The sequence below is a fragment of the Apium graveolens genome, chromosome 5, assembly GCF_009905375.1.
Source record: "Apium graveolens cultivar Ventura chromosome 5, ASM990537v1, whole genome shotgun sequence".
Lineage (NCBI taxonomy): Eukaryota > Viridiplantae > Streptophyta > Magnoliopsida > Apiales > Apiaceae > Apium > Apium graveolens.
The window spans coordinates 4,253,366-4,270,076 of NC_133651.1; the positions used below are offsets into that span (position 1 = coordinate 4,253,366).

At 32.6% G+C, this 16,711-nt stretch overlaps 2 protein-coding genes across 3 annotated transcripts; both read right to left on the minus strand.

The window, feature by feature from the left end:
• Nucleotides 1–5,686: 5,686 nt before the first annotated feature.
• Nucleotides 5,687–10,342, minus strand: LOC141661354 (uncharacterized). Of its 2 annotated transcripts, none has more exons than XM_074468344.1 (4): nucleotides 9,961–10,342; nucleotides 9,683–9,756; nucleotides 7,346–9,233; nucleotides 5,687–6,048 (listed from the first exon to the last, which is right to left on the minus strand). In XM_074468344.1, exon 3 carries the CDS (start codon nucleotides 9,220–9,222, stop codon nucleotides 7,378–7,380), a length of 1,845 nt encoding a protein of 614 aa, XP_074324445.1. In that variant the 5' UTR covers nucleotides 9,223–9,233; nucleotides 9,683–9,756; nucleotides 9,961–10,342; the 3' UTR covers nucleotides 5,687–6,048; nucleotides 7,346–7,377. The 2 variants fall into 2 exon arrangements, with proteins under 2 accessions (XP_074324445.1, XP_074324444.1); XM_074468343.1 differs by having other exon boundaries at nucleotides 7,346–9,238.
• A 5,110-nt stretch (nucleotides 10,343–15,452) lies between these two features.
• Nucleotides 15,453–15,953, minus strand: LOC141659673 (uncharacterized). Its single transcript, XM_074466598.1, has one exon. The coding sequence runs from the start codon at nucleotides 15,951–15,953 to the stop codon at nucleotides 15,453–15,455; it is 501 nt and encodes a 166-aa protein (XP_074322699.1).
• Between the last annotated feature and the right edge of the window lie 758 nt (nucleotides 15,954–16,711).

The window sequence follows — 16,711 nt, forward strand, 5'->3', positions numbered from 1 at the left end:
TAACTTCTGATTTCTCATTTTCAGACTTTACAGTTACAAACTTAATAGGTTTAAACTTTGGCTTTTGCTTAACAACAGGCTTAATTTCTTCAGTTCCTTTATCATTCTTATCTTCTCCATAACCTAAGCCCTCTTTCCAGTTTCCACTACTTAGCAAATTTTGAGTTGTTTTTCCAGAGTTAGTCCAAGTCCTGATAATCTCTCTTTCCTTTTCTAACTCAGTTTTTAGAGATTCATTTAATTTTAGCACTTCATTCCTAACATAAAAAGCATCATCTCTATCCTTCTGAGTTTGATGGAACATGACTAACTCTTTTTCTAAGAAATCATTCCTTTTCTTAAATGCAAGATTTTCAGAAGTTAATCTTTCACATGTTAAAGTTTGGTCTCTATAGCTAACAAACATGGTTTTAAGATATCTTCTCAACTCATTAATATCATCAGTATGAAAAGCATAAGTAGTCTGAGGTACCTTTGTTTCAGCAGCTTCAGAACTGCTCTCAGCACTTTCTTTATCAGCATTTGCCATCAATGCATAGTTCTCCTCACTTTCAGAGTCTGAGGTGTCTGTCCAGCTTTTCTGCTTTGTGACAAGAGCCTTGCCTCTGTCACCCTTTACCTTCTTGCAGTCAGGAGATATGTGGCCTTTCTCACCACAGTTATAGCATTTAACATTGGTGTAATCTCCTCTGTCAGACTTTCCTCCTCTGCCTTCAGATCTTCTGAAATTCTTCTTATCAGAACTTATGCTTTTCCTGGAAAACTTCTTTCCCTTCCTGAACTTCCTGTATGCAATCTTTATGATTCCTTTCACCATAAGAGCACACAGCTTCATCATCTCCTCATCAGCATCAGTCTCAGGCAAGCTTTCAGAATCTGAGTCATCATCACTCTCAGAACTTGATGACTCGGTATCAGACTTTATGAAAAGAGCTTTACCCTTGTCTTTCTTTGAGGAAGCTGCTTTGGGGAATTCTTCTTCAGCCTTAAGAGCAACTGTCCTTGACTTTCCTCCTTTCCTCTTGCTTCTTTGTTCCATCTCCAGCTCATGAGTCTTGAGCATTCCATAGATTTCGTCAAGAGTTGTTTCATCAAGATTGTAGTTGTCTCTTATTGTCGTTGCCTTCAAATCCCAGCATTCAGGAAGAACTAACAGGAACTTAAGGTTTGAATCTTCAAGATCATACTCTTTATCAACCAATGACAAATCATTCAAAAGTTTGACAAATCTATCATATAAATCATTCAATGACTCATTAGTCTTTGAGTCAAAGTGTTCATACTCTTGAGTGAGTATTGTCTTCCTGTTCTTCTTAATTGTGTCAGTTCCCTGACACCTTGTTTCCAGAGCATCCCATATCTCCTTAACAGTCTTGCAGTTGATTACCCTGTTTGACATTACATTATCAATGGCACTATGCAGTAAGTGTCGTACCTTAGCATCCTTAGCAATTGATGCTATGTCCTCAGCAGTATAATCACTCTTCTCCTTTGGTACGGTCGATGCTGCTTCACCTGCAACTGCAACAGCGAGTTTGGTTGGTTTGTGAGGACCTTCCTTGATTCTATCCAGGTATTCTGGATCTGTTGCTTCCAGGAACATGGTCATCCTTACCTTCCATATGGGATATTCAGATGGTCTCAGTATGGGGACTCTGATGGTCTCATACCGACTCTGAATTTGTGTCTTTGGTGGTTCCTCAGTTGTGGTAGGCTTAGTTGGAGTTTCTGTGTCCGACATGATTGTGTTTGGATCTTTAACTGTATGTAAGTTAACAGATAGGCTCTGATACCAATTGTTAGGTCACACACACACTATAGAGGGGGTGAATACAGTGTATAGTACACTCAAATCGAACTTTAAGATCTTAAGTAACAGAAAACAAACTTTATTGAAACAATAAACTCTGTTACAGTATGGAACTGTTACCTCTCAGTGATGAACAAATATCACGAGAGCTGCTAGGGTTACAATGAATAATCTTTTCTAATAATGATAACACTTATAGTGTAAACCCTATGTCTGTGTTTATATACTACACAGTTACAAGATAATCGCTAATTGATATGGAATATAATTCTGCTTCCTAAAATATATCAATCAGATATCTTTTCTTCCAAGTATTCCATTCTTCACGGAATTCCTTCTTCATGCATATCTCTTCTTATGTTTATCTCGATCTTCTTTCCTTTAATCAGCTACTGTCCTTATCTGATTGTCCTTCAGCACTTAAGTTCTGATATCTATCTTCTGATGATTATCTCCTGATAATATAAGTACTGATATCCTTAAGTCCTGACTTCCAGTATAAGTACTGATCATCAGTTAAGTACTGATTTATCCTGTTCACGTAACATCTGAAAGCTAAACATAAAACATATTAGCCATGACATTATCAAATATATCTAACAGAGTAGTAGGTAGTAATTAATTAGTATAAATCTCTTAAATTTCAATTATGCACTAGTGATGGTGGTTTTGTTTTGTAAATCTTACCATTTAAACACCAATATTTTTTTTTAATTCTAAATATTTTTTTTGAACTAGGTACTTAATATGAACATTCTGTTGTTGCTGACGAGATTGGCGATGAAATCGGATGCGTTGCAGAGACAAATTAGGGTTTTGTCGGAGTCGATGATGGCCATGCAGTTGCGAACGCCGTAAGTGTAGATTTTGAAGTGGTGGTTGGCGACGCGCTTGCCGAGGTGAGCGTTGGTGGAGAGGAGCTTTTGGATTATGCCGAAGCGGATTGTCATGGTGGCGAGATGTGGAGGAGATAGATACAGGGGTTTTGTGTGTATATAGTAGGGGAGGTGGAGACTGAGGAGTGAAATGAGAAATGTGATTTTGGTTTACAGCAATCAAATTTAAAAACAATCGGGCTGCACTGGATCCATATGATTGCTATCATAATTCACAAAGACATTCTCAAATCAACTATGTTCTCCTGCTAATTGCTTTCATACAAGAATTAATGCAAAGTCTGTGTGAATGAAGTCTGCAAATCAGGTATAAATTCTTGAAACTATATTCTGTATCTACAATTTAATTATTAAGAATGAGTATCTTTGCTCCAGTGACCATTAAAATTGTATGTTGTTACTTGGATTATTTTGTTCTAATTTTGATACTTGGTTGTTTTATGATCCTGTATTGAGATGGATAGAATCAATCTTTAAACTTGACGTGGGTATAACAATAATGTTTTAAATCTTTGATGGTTATTGCTTCTTTGGTTTAAGTGGTTGCACTGCTGTTTTATGAATGTGTCATGTATGTACAGAGACCAATTCTAGTGATTGGGGGCTTGGCTGAATAATAGCATATTACAATTTTCTCAAAATGCTCTTATTGATTTTACAATATGTTATTTTGTTTCTGTCATGTTCAATGTATTCAAGTATTAGATAACTCCCGGAGAAAGTATGAGGTATCTCATTTGGGTGTTGTCCGGTTGTTCCTCGTACTTCAGTTTTATAACCATAGTCATTGATTTGTAGTCGCTTGCTAATACAATATTTTTATTGTTATTGATTCTTGCTAATACAATATTTTTATCGTTATTGATTCTATGAATGTCATCTTTTCTTGGTAAGTTTTGATTTTAATTTTGATTGCTTTAATTATGTACGGTTACCAAATTGGTGCTAGTTTGTTTATTTCAAATATAAAACTTATTGTCCTTTTATTAGTTTTTAGCAGGGGCATTTAATTCTCAGTTTTAATTTTATATATTATAATTGTTTTTTAATGAAAGGTTTTTGTTTTCAAATTTTGAATATGAGTATTAATATTTATTTCTTTTATTGAGTATTGATTGTGTTATCTCCTAGTTAGGATTTTAAGTGATTGACTTGTTGCTATAATTTTGATCTAATTGGTAGTAATTGCTCAATTTAATTGTTGATATCATAATTGTTAGAGTAATTTTGGTATTTACTTAAAGAGGGAGTTACAAATCTAGAATCTATTTAATTATTTGTTAGATATTTTAATAAGTGTTTTGATTGAATGCTTTTATGGGTGGCCTATTTGTGGGCATAATTTTGGCCTTTAGAGGAAATCTTGTGCCAATTTATCGGGCGTGTTTTGTACAAATTTATGGGGCTTGTTTTGTGTCAATTTATCGGGCTTGTTTTGTGCCAATTTATGGGGCTTGCTTGTGTCTAACTAATATTTTTGGCTAGATTTTATGTTATTATTATGTATTATATATTTGTAGTTGTTTTATAATTTTAATAATCATTTTTTTAATTTTTTTTTGTCTCCTTGGTTTTATTTCCAGGATGGTAAGAGATTTAATGGGGGTTCTCATATCAGAGTTAAAGCTCAATTATCAATCAAATTTTCGGATTACAAGATAATGTTGAAGATATGCGAAATTGGCCGCGCAATATCAGATTATAGTTTATACTTAGTATTGTATAATATATTTTTTAGTGGTTACTATTTTTCCTCTCATGAGTTTTTTTCCAGTGGGTTTTAATCTTGAGGGGTTTTAATGAGGCCTAACTGTGGGTTATCTGATCGGACATTGAAGCGATATTGTCTAAATTTTCGGGAGCACTTGCTTGCTTTTCGGTTAGATAATATACTTTGATGAATGAAGGAAAATTATGTCCCTCCGAATTGTATTATTGATTTTTATCAATAGAAATATTTATATTTCTGCAAAAAAAAATTCAATATTGAATTAATGATATGTGATTTTATTTTTGTAAAACATATGGAATGCTAGTGACATTTAAATATAATTATTTATTATTATTTATTAAATAAATTGCTTTCGATTAATCACTGAAAGGTATTTTCACCGAACAATCCCGATTCCCGCTTTTCGCTTTTTAGAACAGTGCTTATAATTATCTTTTTTTTCTACGAGATTTTCTAATTAAAATTTTAGTATATGACGTGAACTCACTAGTTTTCTCTCTTTTTTATATTATATTTTAATGAAAAAATGCGCTTTTAGTAATATAATATTGAATGAGGATCGAGTATAAGAAATATATCTTAAGTACTAAAAGATATTTTTTATATTATATATAAAAATGAATAAGAATGTGTTGGACTTGTTCTTGGTAAACAAATACCCTATTGGCCCGTTTGGGAAACTAGATTTAATTTGAAATTCTGGATTTGATCAAATAAACTTTTTGGTAATTTGAATTTTATTTGAAATCCAAAACATTCAAATATTAGTATAAACATAAGAATTTGAAATAACAACTCAAATCCTGTCATTTGAAATCCCTCATTTAAAATGAAATTCAAATTTCCAAACGCCCTCTATTATTATTCTCAAGGTATTACAAATACTCTATTTTTATATTATATAAGAGAAAAGGGAGATTATCTCATAAAACTTAGACATATGTGATTTTTAGTATAAAATATTAGTGGCATTTTTATAAATGTACGTAAATTTTTACAAGTACAATAATGTCCTCATATTTTATATAATTTTTTTTTCCTTCCGAAAATTTAGATGAGATAACCTCATAAACATTATTCTCTAAACTATTATTAACTGTATATTAATATTAAACGGTATTCCTTTATACAATCGACATTAAGTGTATTAAGATTAAAAAAATATCTTTCTGTGATCCGTATCTTGGCAAGTAACAAAGCAACAAAGTAGTTCTGAAGGGGAATGGAATACTAAGAAATTGTGATCAAACATCAGCATCTCAACAAACAATTGGCAAGCAATTTCAATTTTCAAGATCAAGGGCTAAGGCTAAAAATGACATATATGTATTTCTGAAGGTATGAAAATTACTACTACTCCTATGTGGCTGTAGATGAAACCAATGTGCCACCTGAATTCTACTCTAGAAATTGTACAACAGTCTATATGTGTATGAGCCCAGTATGCATGTAGTTTTCATTTTTCAAAATACCAACAACAATCAGTACTATTGGTTTAGAAATACAAAGAAACCTACTCCTGGAATTACGACCTTCTAACTCTCAGATGTGAACATCTCTCTTACCGTCTCTTCTTTCCTCTGTACGTTTGCCTTGTATACTTTGCTCAGCTGTGACAAAACCCGTAAAAAACATAATTAGATGAGCATAATGAGAGTTCGTATTATTGAATTTCATACTAAAGGAACTACTCAAGCACACATAATCTTTAAACGTATATCATCTGTAACGAGTTATACACAGAGCAAAATCACAACTGCAGAAAAAATTATCTATTGCTAAAGTTATTTTGCGTAAAATAATTCTCTAGTTTTCTTCGCATTGTCTCCAACAAACAATGACTATATGCATGTCTAGGTATTAACTTAGATAACTAATACTCAAAAGATAATTTCACACTTCACATTATCTGAAAGAATTGAACTGTTTAACAAAAAAAAGGACAAGTTAGCAGTCTCTATTATCAAGTTTTGAAGATTAACTGTATCAAGCCTTATCCTGTTATCCACATTCCTCGCCATCTTCTCTGTCAAATTTCTCATAACCGGATATATTAAAGCAACATAATTTATAGAGAAGATGATGTGAGTACTCCGTGTCTTATAACTGATATTGAGGACCAACATGTGCTATGCCTTAATTAGGTTGTGTTGGTCTGGATATATGAGGTTATATGATACAAAGGGAAGAAAATTACTGAGAAAATAAGAGGATTAGCAGAGGAAGAGAGTAAATTTTGGTGAAGCGAGTGATGTGATATCGCAAAATGTCCATTAAAAATTTGTGAAAGTTTACCAAGAATTAACCAATAATCTAGTCAAAGTTTCATTCCATCCTTTAAGCTCATTAATTTACAAACAAAGCATTATTATGGTAATTACATTTAAAGAACAAAGGAAAATCAGAATTGTTTCTAGATTTTTACATTGACAAGAGATGCATGTATATAAGATAGAACTTCTCAGTAGTTATTTTGAAAGCTTTCAGTATCGCATTGACTAGTTTAGCTCAAGAAAAATGTTGCATTTAAGATACCAGCATCTTGATCACTTTAATTGCAAAGGAAGCAAAAGATAAGCAAAAATTGAATATTGCATGCAGAAGCGATAAATAGGGAATCAGGATTATCATAATTATGTTGAAGGTGTGTATCTAGACAGTAAAAGAACCATAATTCACTACAGAAGAATAATACTTAGTTCAAGTTAAGAAATGTAATACCAAAATCTTATTCCATAAATACAAATCCCAGAGAAAACAATCCTAATGCAGTGACCAATGTGGGTCATTAACTTTTAGAGGGGAACATTTTTATGAGCTCATGTGAATTTATGCATTTGCATTATCCAAACAAATATGTGGAAGGTAATTAAAATGCACACAAGAAAAGTGACTTGGTGAGCTTACCTAGTAGTTAACCAAAAAAAAGCTGAAATCTATCATGAAGGATCAGAGCTTCCAACCTCCTCTTCACTTCCATCTTTATGCTGCTGCTCCTCCTGCTGGGGTTCCAACTGTAGTGGTTGCTCCAGCGTCAAAGATTGATGTGGATCCAACTGTAGTGGTTGCTCCAGCGCCAAAGCTAAAGCTTGCAGCTCCTGTTCCTCGAGCAAAAGCTGGGATGTGGCCTGAAGTTCATGGTCGTGCTGGTGAAGATCAACTTGTGCATGTTGCTGAATCTGATAAGGGCTTTCCGATGAACCAAATGCCAATGCAGGCGACATACCAGCTTGAACACTCATCTGTCTCGACTCACCACAGGGAATGTGACCCTGGCCCTGGCCTGTGACATCATATCCCACCAGAAAATCAGATTGAGGTCCTTGCTGTTGCGACAATAACGCCTGTTGCTTCTCACCATAAGTCCTAAATATCAGTTCATCTTCTCTAGCAGCAATCTGTTGTGCCATATAATTCTTATAACGCTCCTGTTTTCTAGAAATCTCCACCTCTTCTAGTTCGTTGTTCCTTAACAATTCCTGTTCTTTAGCAGTGGCTTCCTGGCCCTGGCCCATGATATCATATCCCAAAAGATCAGACTGAGGTTCTTGCTGTTGCGCCAATGCTGCATGTTGCTTCTCACCATAAGTCCTAAATATCAGTTCATTTTCTCTAGCAGCAATCTGTTGCGCCATATAATTCTTATAACGCTCCTGTTTTCTAGGAATCTCCACCTCTTCTAGTTTGTTATTCCTTAACAATTCCTGTTCTTTTGCAGTGGCTGCCTGGCCCTGGCCCGTGATATCATATCCCAAAAGATCAGATGGAGGTATTTGCTGTTGTGCCAATGCCGCCTGTTGCTTCTCATGGTAAATCCTCAAAATCACTTCTTGTTCTCTTTTAGCGATATGTTGTGCCATAAAATTCTTGTAATATTCTTGTTCTCTAAGAATCTCCAACTCTTCTAGATCATTATTCCTCAACAGTTCCTGTTCTTTAGCAGCAAACGCCTGTTGGGCCTCATAACTCCTCAACATTTCCTGTTCTTTGACTGCTGCCACAGCTGCTGCTACTTGCTGAGCCTCCATATATTGCTGATACTGCTGCTGCTGTTGCATCGCCAACAGATTCGGGTTAGCCACAGTTTGCTGTAATCCCCCCATCATCTGAACCTGCTGCACATTATTAGGCCTCATCTGAGACTGTTGTATATAATCTTGAGGCCTCATCTGACTCTGTTGCATACGATAAGGTACCAACTTCTGAGACCGTTGCATATTATAAGGCGGCATCATCTGAGACTGTTGCATATTGTAAGACATCATCTGAGCCTGAGCTTGAGCCTGAGCTTGAGCCTGAGCCTGAGCTTGAGCCTGAGCCTGAGCCTGAGCCTGAGCCTGAGCCTGAGCCTGAGCCTGAGCCTGAGCCTGAGCCTGTTCCTGTTGATACCGGGGCAAGAAATTCTCCGTACCCTGGATTATAGGTAACATAGCAGAAGGCCCAATATAACGTGCGAGTTCTTTCTTAGCAATATACAAGTCCCTCTGAAGATGCTCCAGTTTATTCTGCAGGGCCGAGATTACTCCACAACAGCCATAAACAGGGTCCCTAATACGAGCATCAGCCTCGTACACTAAAGACTTAACAGCGGCCTCACGTTGCTCCACAGGCAACTCATTGAGTAGTTTTGATACATTACTAGCACCAAAAATTTTGTGAACACTAGAAAATTTTTGAGGCTGGTCAGCTCGAAAATACGGTGCAAACACACAATCTTCCGTACATTTTCGACGAAGCATCTTGCAGGCTGCACATGGGGAACTAGATGATGTGTATGAATACATTTTTTTTAACCCTGTCCTGCATACATTAATTGGTTTCCATTAAAGAAAGAACAGATAATTAAATGTAATTAGAGGGTAATTAGAGGGTGCTAGAGTTGACCCCCAAAATATATAAAAATAGTAAAAATACAAACATTTAATCAAGAAGAATTTATATGTGCAATGCAATCAAATTAATAAGCACCATTTTAACCTATTGCAGAAACAAAATAAGCACCATTTTTACTATTCTTGAATCTTAATAAGTCAAGTCAAGACTGTTGCGCGCACACACACACAAAATAAACTTATGTTCATATATAAACATGGTGAATATATAAACTTGAAATGCAAGAAACATGGATTTGTGCACAGAAGAATAATGTAAAATTAGAAAGAAATATAAACGTCTCAATTCTCATATATTTTTTTTTACAAAACAAGATTGGAAAAATGAAATAAAGCGGTGAAAGATAATGACCTTAATATTACAAGTTCATCTGAATCTTGATTAAGAGAATGAAGCTAAAACGACGACGTCTCTCCGGGAAGAATCTGCAGAAAACGGTTATTTAGATATTACATACGAATATTGCGTAAACGTAACTGTAATGGACGCTAAATGAGAGGAACAGAGTTAAACCTTTTGTTTGGAGAGAGAGGGGGGAGAGAGAGATAGAGAGCATGAGAGGGAGAGAGAAAGAGAGAGAGAGGGAGAGAGGGAGAGAGGGAGGGAGAGAGAGAGAGGGAGAGATAAACCTTTGGTTAAGACTTGGGAGGGAGAGAGAGTGCAATGGTGCTTGATCCGATATTTTAACAATTTATGATCCCAATACACAGACGAAGAGAAGAAGCAAATGAGTAAACTCCTGTGATTCTATTTGTACGTACTAAATGGAGAACAAGGACAGCGAGAAAGTTGAAATTGAGATTTTTAGTAACAAAAACCCGACGCCAGATCGTGTGTGTATTTATAGGCGTGTGTGTGTATTTGTTTGGGGATGATGGGATAGTTATTATGAAATGAGAGAGAGAGAGAGAGAGAGAGAGAGAGAGAGAGAGAGAGAGAGAGAGGAGGGAGAGAGATTGTGTGTATTATACACGTACTGTCCAGATAGAAATTAAAAAAGATGAGTACAGTACTGAGTTTGTTGGCCTCTCTCAAATATCTGTACATTCTCAACTTCCTTTCCAATTTTAAGTTGCATTTACTAATTTTTTTATAAATAATAAATGAGAAAAATAAGTACTAATAAATTTAGTCAAAAAGGTGTTATAATGGAGGCCCTCTAATTTATTATCGTAAATATTAGTATAAATATTTACATTGATTAAAAAATTCGATTAGTAGCCATGGACACCTAGATTTTGGTGATCTTTGATTATTGATGAGATTAGAATAAGATCTTTGTAATGTTAAGTATGAAATGAGTCACCACCGTATGTATAAAGATCTTCTGATTTAGAAATCCGGTCTCTATATTTTCTGCCAAATTCTTCATCTGAAAGCAATGCCCAAACTCTATGAAATACCCCGAAAATAGTTTCAAAATTTTTTCTCAACTGACAGGTGACGTGTTTTTAATTACGAGTTGGGTCTATCGCAGAAAAAATAAGAGAAGGTCGATTGCGTTGGTTTGAGCATATTAGGCGAAGAAGAATAGTTGTTCCAGTGCGCAGGGTGGAGAATTTAGTAGTATCGGGATCGAGAAAGAGAGGGAGGCCAAGGCGGACTTAGGTTGATCTGCTCATGCTGGACTTAAGGGCCCTAAACCTCAGTGATGACCTCGGATAGAAGATCTTGGCGCAAGAGAATTAGGGTGACAGATTAGTTTGGACTTTCGTAGTTTACATGTGTAGCTTGTAATTTAGTCCACTTTTTGGTAACTTGTAATAATTTTCTTTGTCTATTACTTATGCTTAATAAGTTTGGTAGTTTGTTCTCATAGTTATTAATAGTCTTAGTTGCTGATGCAGGTGCTACAATTTCGCTTTTTAAATCCATATGGCTAATTGCATGATATGGTAGATGGGTTGTGTTCTATTTTAGTTTTTTTGACAGGTTTGTGCTAATTCAAATATTTAGTTTGGAGAGTGATCTTTAAGGGAAATATTGAGTTTTGGTCATCAAAAATAGTGCAAAATGAGAAATTGAAGGAACTTACGACAATGAATCAATGAACGAAATTTTTTATGGTAAGTCCCATGTGAAAAAGACCATGGACTGAGGTATTGTATCATTATTTATTATTGTCTCGCTTACTGTATTTACTTTTATGAATCATTATTTACGCGCACACACGTCGGGGGTCTTTTCAGGAAACAGTCTCTTCATTTTTTGGAATGAGAGTAAGTTTGTGTACGAATTACGATATACTCTCCCCATACACTATCCTAGGCGGTATTATTGCATATGATTGATTGATTGATATTTATTGAGGAAGGCTCATGCCAGTTCTTATGAAAGAACCAGTAATATTGATAATTAATCATTTGGGAACGGTTTTGAAAACTATTTTAGGACTCTTGCATTTATCTTTTATGTGTACATCCTTTTCTGAAATTAAAAGACCAAATTATCTTTAAAGTAATATTAGGTAAATCAAAATTTGTACCAAAATATTTACAAAATTACATGACATGACACGTATTTAAATTTAATTCGTGGGCGCATATGAATGCACGCAGGTTCTCATATTATTACGAGAAAATTTATCCTTTATAAAATATTTGAGAAAAAAATTCTAACAATTTTGTGGTTTTTAATATTTTTATTATTCTTATATATCTCAGAATAGTCTCAGTGCGCATCCGAAAGGTAGCGGCTTAGGCTTATTTATGATAAAAATAATAGTTTAAAATTAAATATATACATAAAAATGTTTTAGTCACAATATTAAAAAAATTGCGTACGAAGCTGTGTACATATCAACTCTCAATAATGTTGTTAATGATAAGCATGGTTATATATGATAATTGATTGAGTTTGTTGAAGAACCAACATTTTACTTTGGATAATTCGATAAACAACAGGGAAATTCAGTCAACGTTTCGTTCAGATGACCACCACAATATTTTGTTAAGACTTAAGGTTGACTCTAATTTAGATAAATAAGCACGGTTTGATATTTGAAGTGTTTATAAATTTATTTTATCATAGTTTATTTGAAAATTTTATTAAAATAAATATTTATTAATAAAATTATAAATGCTATTTGTCAAAGAAAATATATTAAAAAATAATAAGTAATAATTTTATTATATTAAAAGTATATTGGTAATTATTAATAAGTGTTATCTCAATCATCTAACAAAAGTAGTTCTGGAACGGGTTAAATCTGCCAAATTATGTCAAAATATTAGGGTTCTACTGTTTTTATAAAACTTTAATTTATATACATGAAATTAAGTCAAAATGGGCTAAGGTACTGTGACTAAATTTTTGTTTGTTTCTAATTCTTTCTTAGTTCTTGTCGAGTATTTAATATATAAATTTTTTATTTTTTATTTATCATATATACACAAGTCGAGGGTATTTATAAAAAAATAGTCTTTTCATTTCATGCTATGGATAAAAATAAGATTGTATACATTTTACTCTTTTCGAACTCTATGTTTAATTACATGCTACTCCCTCCGTCTCTATATCATTTTTCCCATTTATTTTGGACACGTTTACCAATGCACACTTTTGATTATTATAGTATTTTCAATACTATAAACCCTTATCTAAATAATTTAGTTGCATTTAGGTGTCAAGTATGTGGCATATTTATATAATATGTAAAAATAATTATACTCCAGCCATGTATTCCCTAGCAAAAATCATAGACAATCATTTTTAGTTAGCTATATTTGGCCAACCAAGAAAACCCTTAAAGTATCTTCAATGGTGTTGGTTATAATTGGACCGGTAGAATAATATGTAAAATTTGTTGAACCTATAAGATATTATACTTCGATGATATTGGCTATATTAATTAGCTATATTTTAAAAATATTATGTTATTAAAATTTATGTTATTATAAATAGGATATATTATTTCGATATGCTAATAAATTATTAGAATTTTTTTTACAAATTCATTACAGGGTTCAACAAATATAGTTGGTTGACTATATTTATAAATAAGGGGAATGTAATATTGGAGATGGATTTTTTTTTACATAATCTCTATATTTTTTATTTATAGTATGTATTAATGATTTTTAGTTAAGGGTTTTACATGGTTGAAAATGCTATTAGGTATAACTTTATATAATCATAATATAGATAATACTATTGGAGTATATATCAAACCATTTAGCTAAAATTTTACAAAATGGTGATAGCCAACCATTATAGTCAACCATTTTGCATTTTGCCATTGAAAATACTCTTAATATCTTTAATTTCGTATTAGTATTAAATATAAAATTTTATTGTATTAAAGTACTCGTAAATATTAATCCAACAATATCACTCATAACTATATTTGATCTTATAGATTAGAAAATTATACGTAAATTGGTAGTTAATCGTTAACCATGAATAGTGTAAAAAGTCAAAACGAAAAAAGTTTTTAGGGACGGAGGGAGTAATATATAACCCGTGTGATGCACATTAATTTTTATCATTATATATTGAAATTTATAATTTTAATTTGTTGTTGGTTAGATTCGAACATTATACCTCTTTAATAATAATTTTAAGTCTGTATCTAACGGTTCTCATCAATTTAATCTAACTATTTTAAAATTGAATGACCAGGAACCAACAACCAAATTTTTAATATTTCGTATTTAATATAACATCATGCATACATAAAATTGTGCGGCTCATTTTGGTGACATAAATACTAGGAAGGTGACTCAACCTTGGTTTAAATAGACTCCACAAAATTTGGCTTAATAATAGGCTTTAGATTTTGCCTATAAGATTTTGTTAAAAAATGAGAGAAAGGAGCAAGTCTTTGTCTTATCCAGGCCCAATTTGGGAAGCTCCAAAACGATTTGAAATACTAATTGGGCTAGGCTGCTTCTTTCCTCTCTCCAGCACCTTCTTTATCTGTTATTACAATCTTCTTTACAAATTTCAATCTCCTATATTTTTAAATTTTATCATTTTATAAAATTTATAAAAAAAATTGAATCTTAAAACATCATCAAATTTAATTAAAATCAAATATGAATATTACATATTTTAAAATACATATTAAAATTTGTTGAACTCCATTTAATTTTAAAAGAAGTATTAAATTTAAATTAAATACAAAGTGCTAAAAATCTAGAATTATAATTAAATAAACAAGAATTTTCTTTCGAATGCATCCCTAAAAAAACATCTGATGTCCTTTGATGCTCCGGCTTACAATATCGTCAAAGAATATTACTACTATTTTTAAATCAACTCTCGGGATAGCTATAACTTGAACATGGAAAATATTTTTCTTTGACATTTTCTTAAAATTTATTATATGTATATTTTCGGTTATGCTGGATTATATGGTTTAGGAGTAGGCTGTAAACGGATAATTCGGATATGCTTATATCCGTATCTGTATTCGCAATCATCGGATTCAAATACGGATAATATCCGCATTGATGATGATTTTAGATCATTTTTTACGATTAAAGTCAAATAATATATTCATATATGTATAAAGTATTTGTACAATCATATAAATTTGTATAAATGCATTATTTAATGCATATACACACAATATAAACGAATAGAATAAATTTTAAATTATATATAATTATACATTTATATAATTTAAATATCATATATGTGTTTTAATTCAGCTTCAAATATTCCAGATTTAAATACTGTTAATATTCGTTTTATTTCAAATATGAATAATATCCGTTTTTTCTCGGATACGAATGCGAATTTTCCGAACGGATATCAGATTTTTTGAATTTTTTTGACAAGCCTTATTTATGAGTTTATCTAGTATGTAATTATTGGCATGTTAAGTATTAAATTTATGAATTTGGGTAATTTTAATGGATGAAATTATTGTGAATAGAGAAATTTACTATTATTAAAAACCGCAAACTAATTAAAATAAATTAGATTAATAAACTACTCCAGCCAGAACCCGGGCATGTGTGATTTCCGGAACCGGCAACTCTGTATGACTGTACTACATAAACCATTTTGCGTAGACTTTTTTTTCTTTTTTTTTTGGGCAAAAATTTGCGTAGACTTTAGGTGTATGTTATTCCAACTTTTTTTTTTTTTTTTGCCAGAAAGGAATATGATTTTATTACTCTTTCAAATCATCAAGCAAAACATGAAGCAAATCGGGATGGACTTTTTCCCTATCCCAACTACGATCGGCTATTGAACTTGAGTATCTCGCTAAATAGTGAGCTACCATGTTCGCGGACCGTTTTACAAATTTTAAAGACACATTTCGTGACTCTAAATCATCAAGTAATTTTCTGCATTCATCAACTACTCGACCCAAGTACGAGAGATTTATTGATGAACACCTAATAGCCTGAATTGCTCCCAGACAATCAGACTCCACAACCGTCGATGACCAGTTTTTATTCTTTATCCAACTCAGAGCTTCCCTTATACCAATGATTTCTGCAAGTTCTGGATGTAAGCTTCCTGGTCGACAACTTGAGGCAGCCTCCAGCATTGTTCCTTCATGATCTCTAGCTACCATTGCAAAACTGAAACAGTTGGAATGCTCAAACAAAGCCGCATCAGTGTTCACCTTAACAGTTCCAATCTGTGGAACTTGGTGGCTGTGCATTATTATACAAGTTCAATTGCAAATCTTGTCTCGTCTTATATATTCAACATTTGGGGAAACATGTTCGTTTATTTGTTTTTTACGGAGTGTTGGATAAAATTCAATAATAATCACGAAATTCTTAAAAGTTGAAATTTTAACTCCCTGTAGAGCCAAAAACTTAAGCCCTGTACCGGAAAAGGTATTTAAATTTTTTATAATAGCTAGCTTTAAATCCCGTGCGATGTACGGATTTCCGTTAATATTTAAATTTTTTATTTATCCCGTCATATTATAATTTTAAAATTATTTATCTAAATATATAATAATAATAAATTTATAAAAATAGTAGGATAACACGTGGTCATAGTTTAGTAGGATAAGTATATTATATTTAGGAGTGTATTGAATTAGGATTCTTAGGGATTTTTTTCATTCATGAAATTTAGGTGTATTCGACTGAGATTTTAAAAATGTATCAGAATTTTATGGTATTCAACTAGGATTTTAAATTATGCTACAAAATCTGGTGGTATTCAATCGAGATTTTAAATTATGCTTAAAAATCTGGTCGTATTCAACTGGGATTATTTAAAATTCATATTCATTAAAATCTAATGATATTCAAATGCTGACGGATTTTTTTGGATTTCATAAAATGATGGATTTTGTGGCATTGTTCAATTTATTTTATGGTTTTTGAAATCGCACCATAATTCATGAGATTTTGAGGGATTGTGTTTAAATCTTAAAGACTCTTCATTAACTTTACGACATTT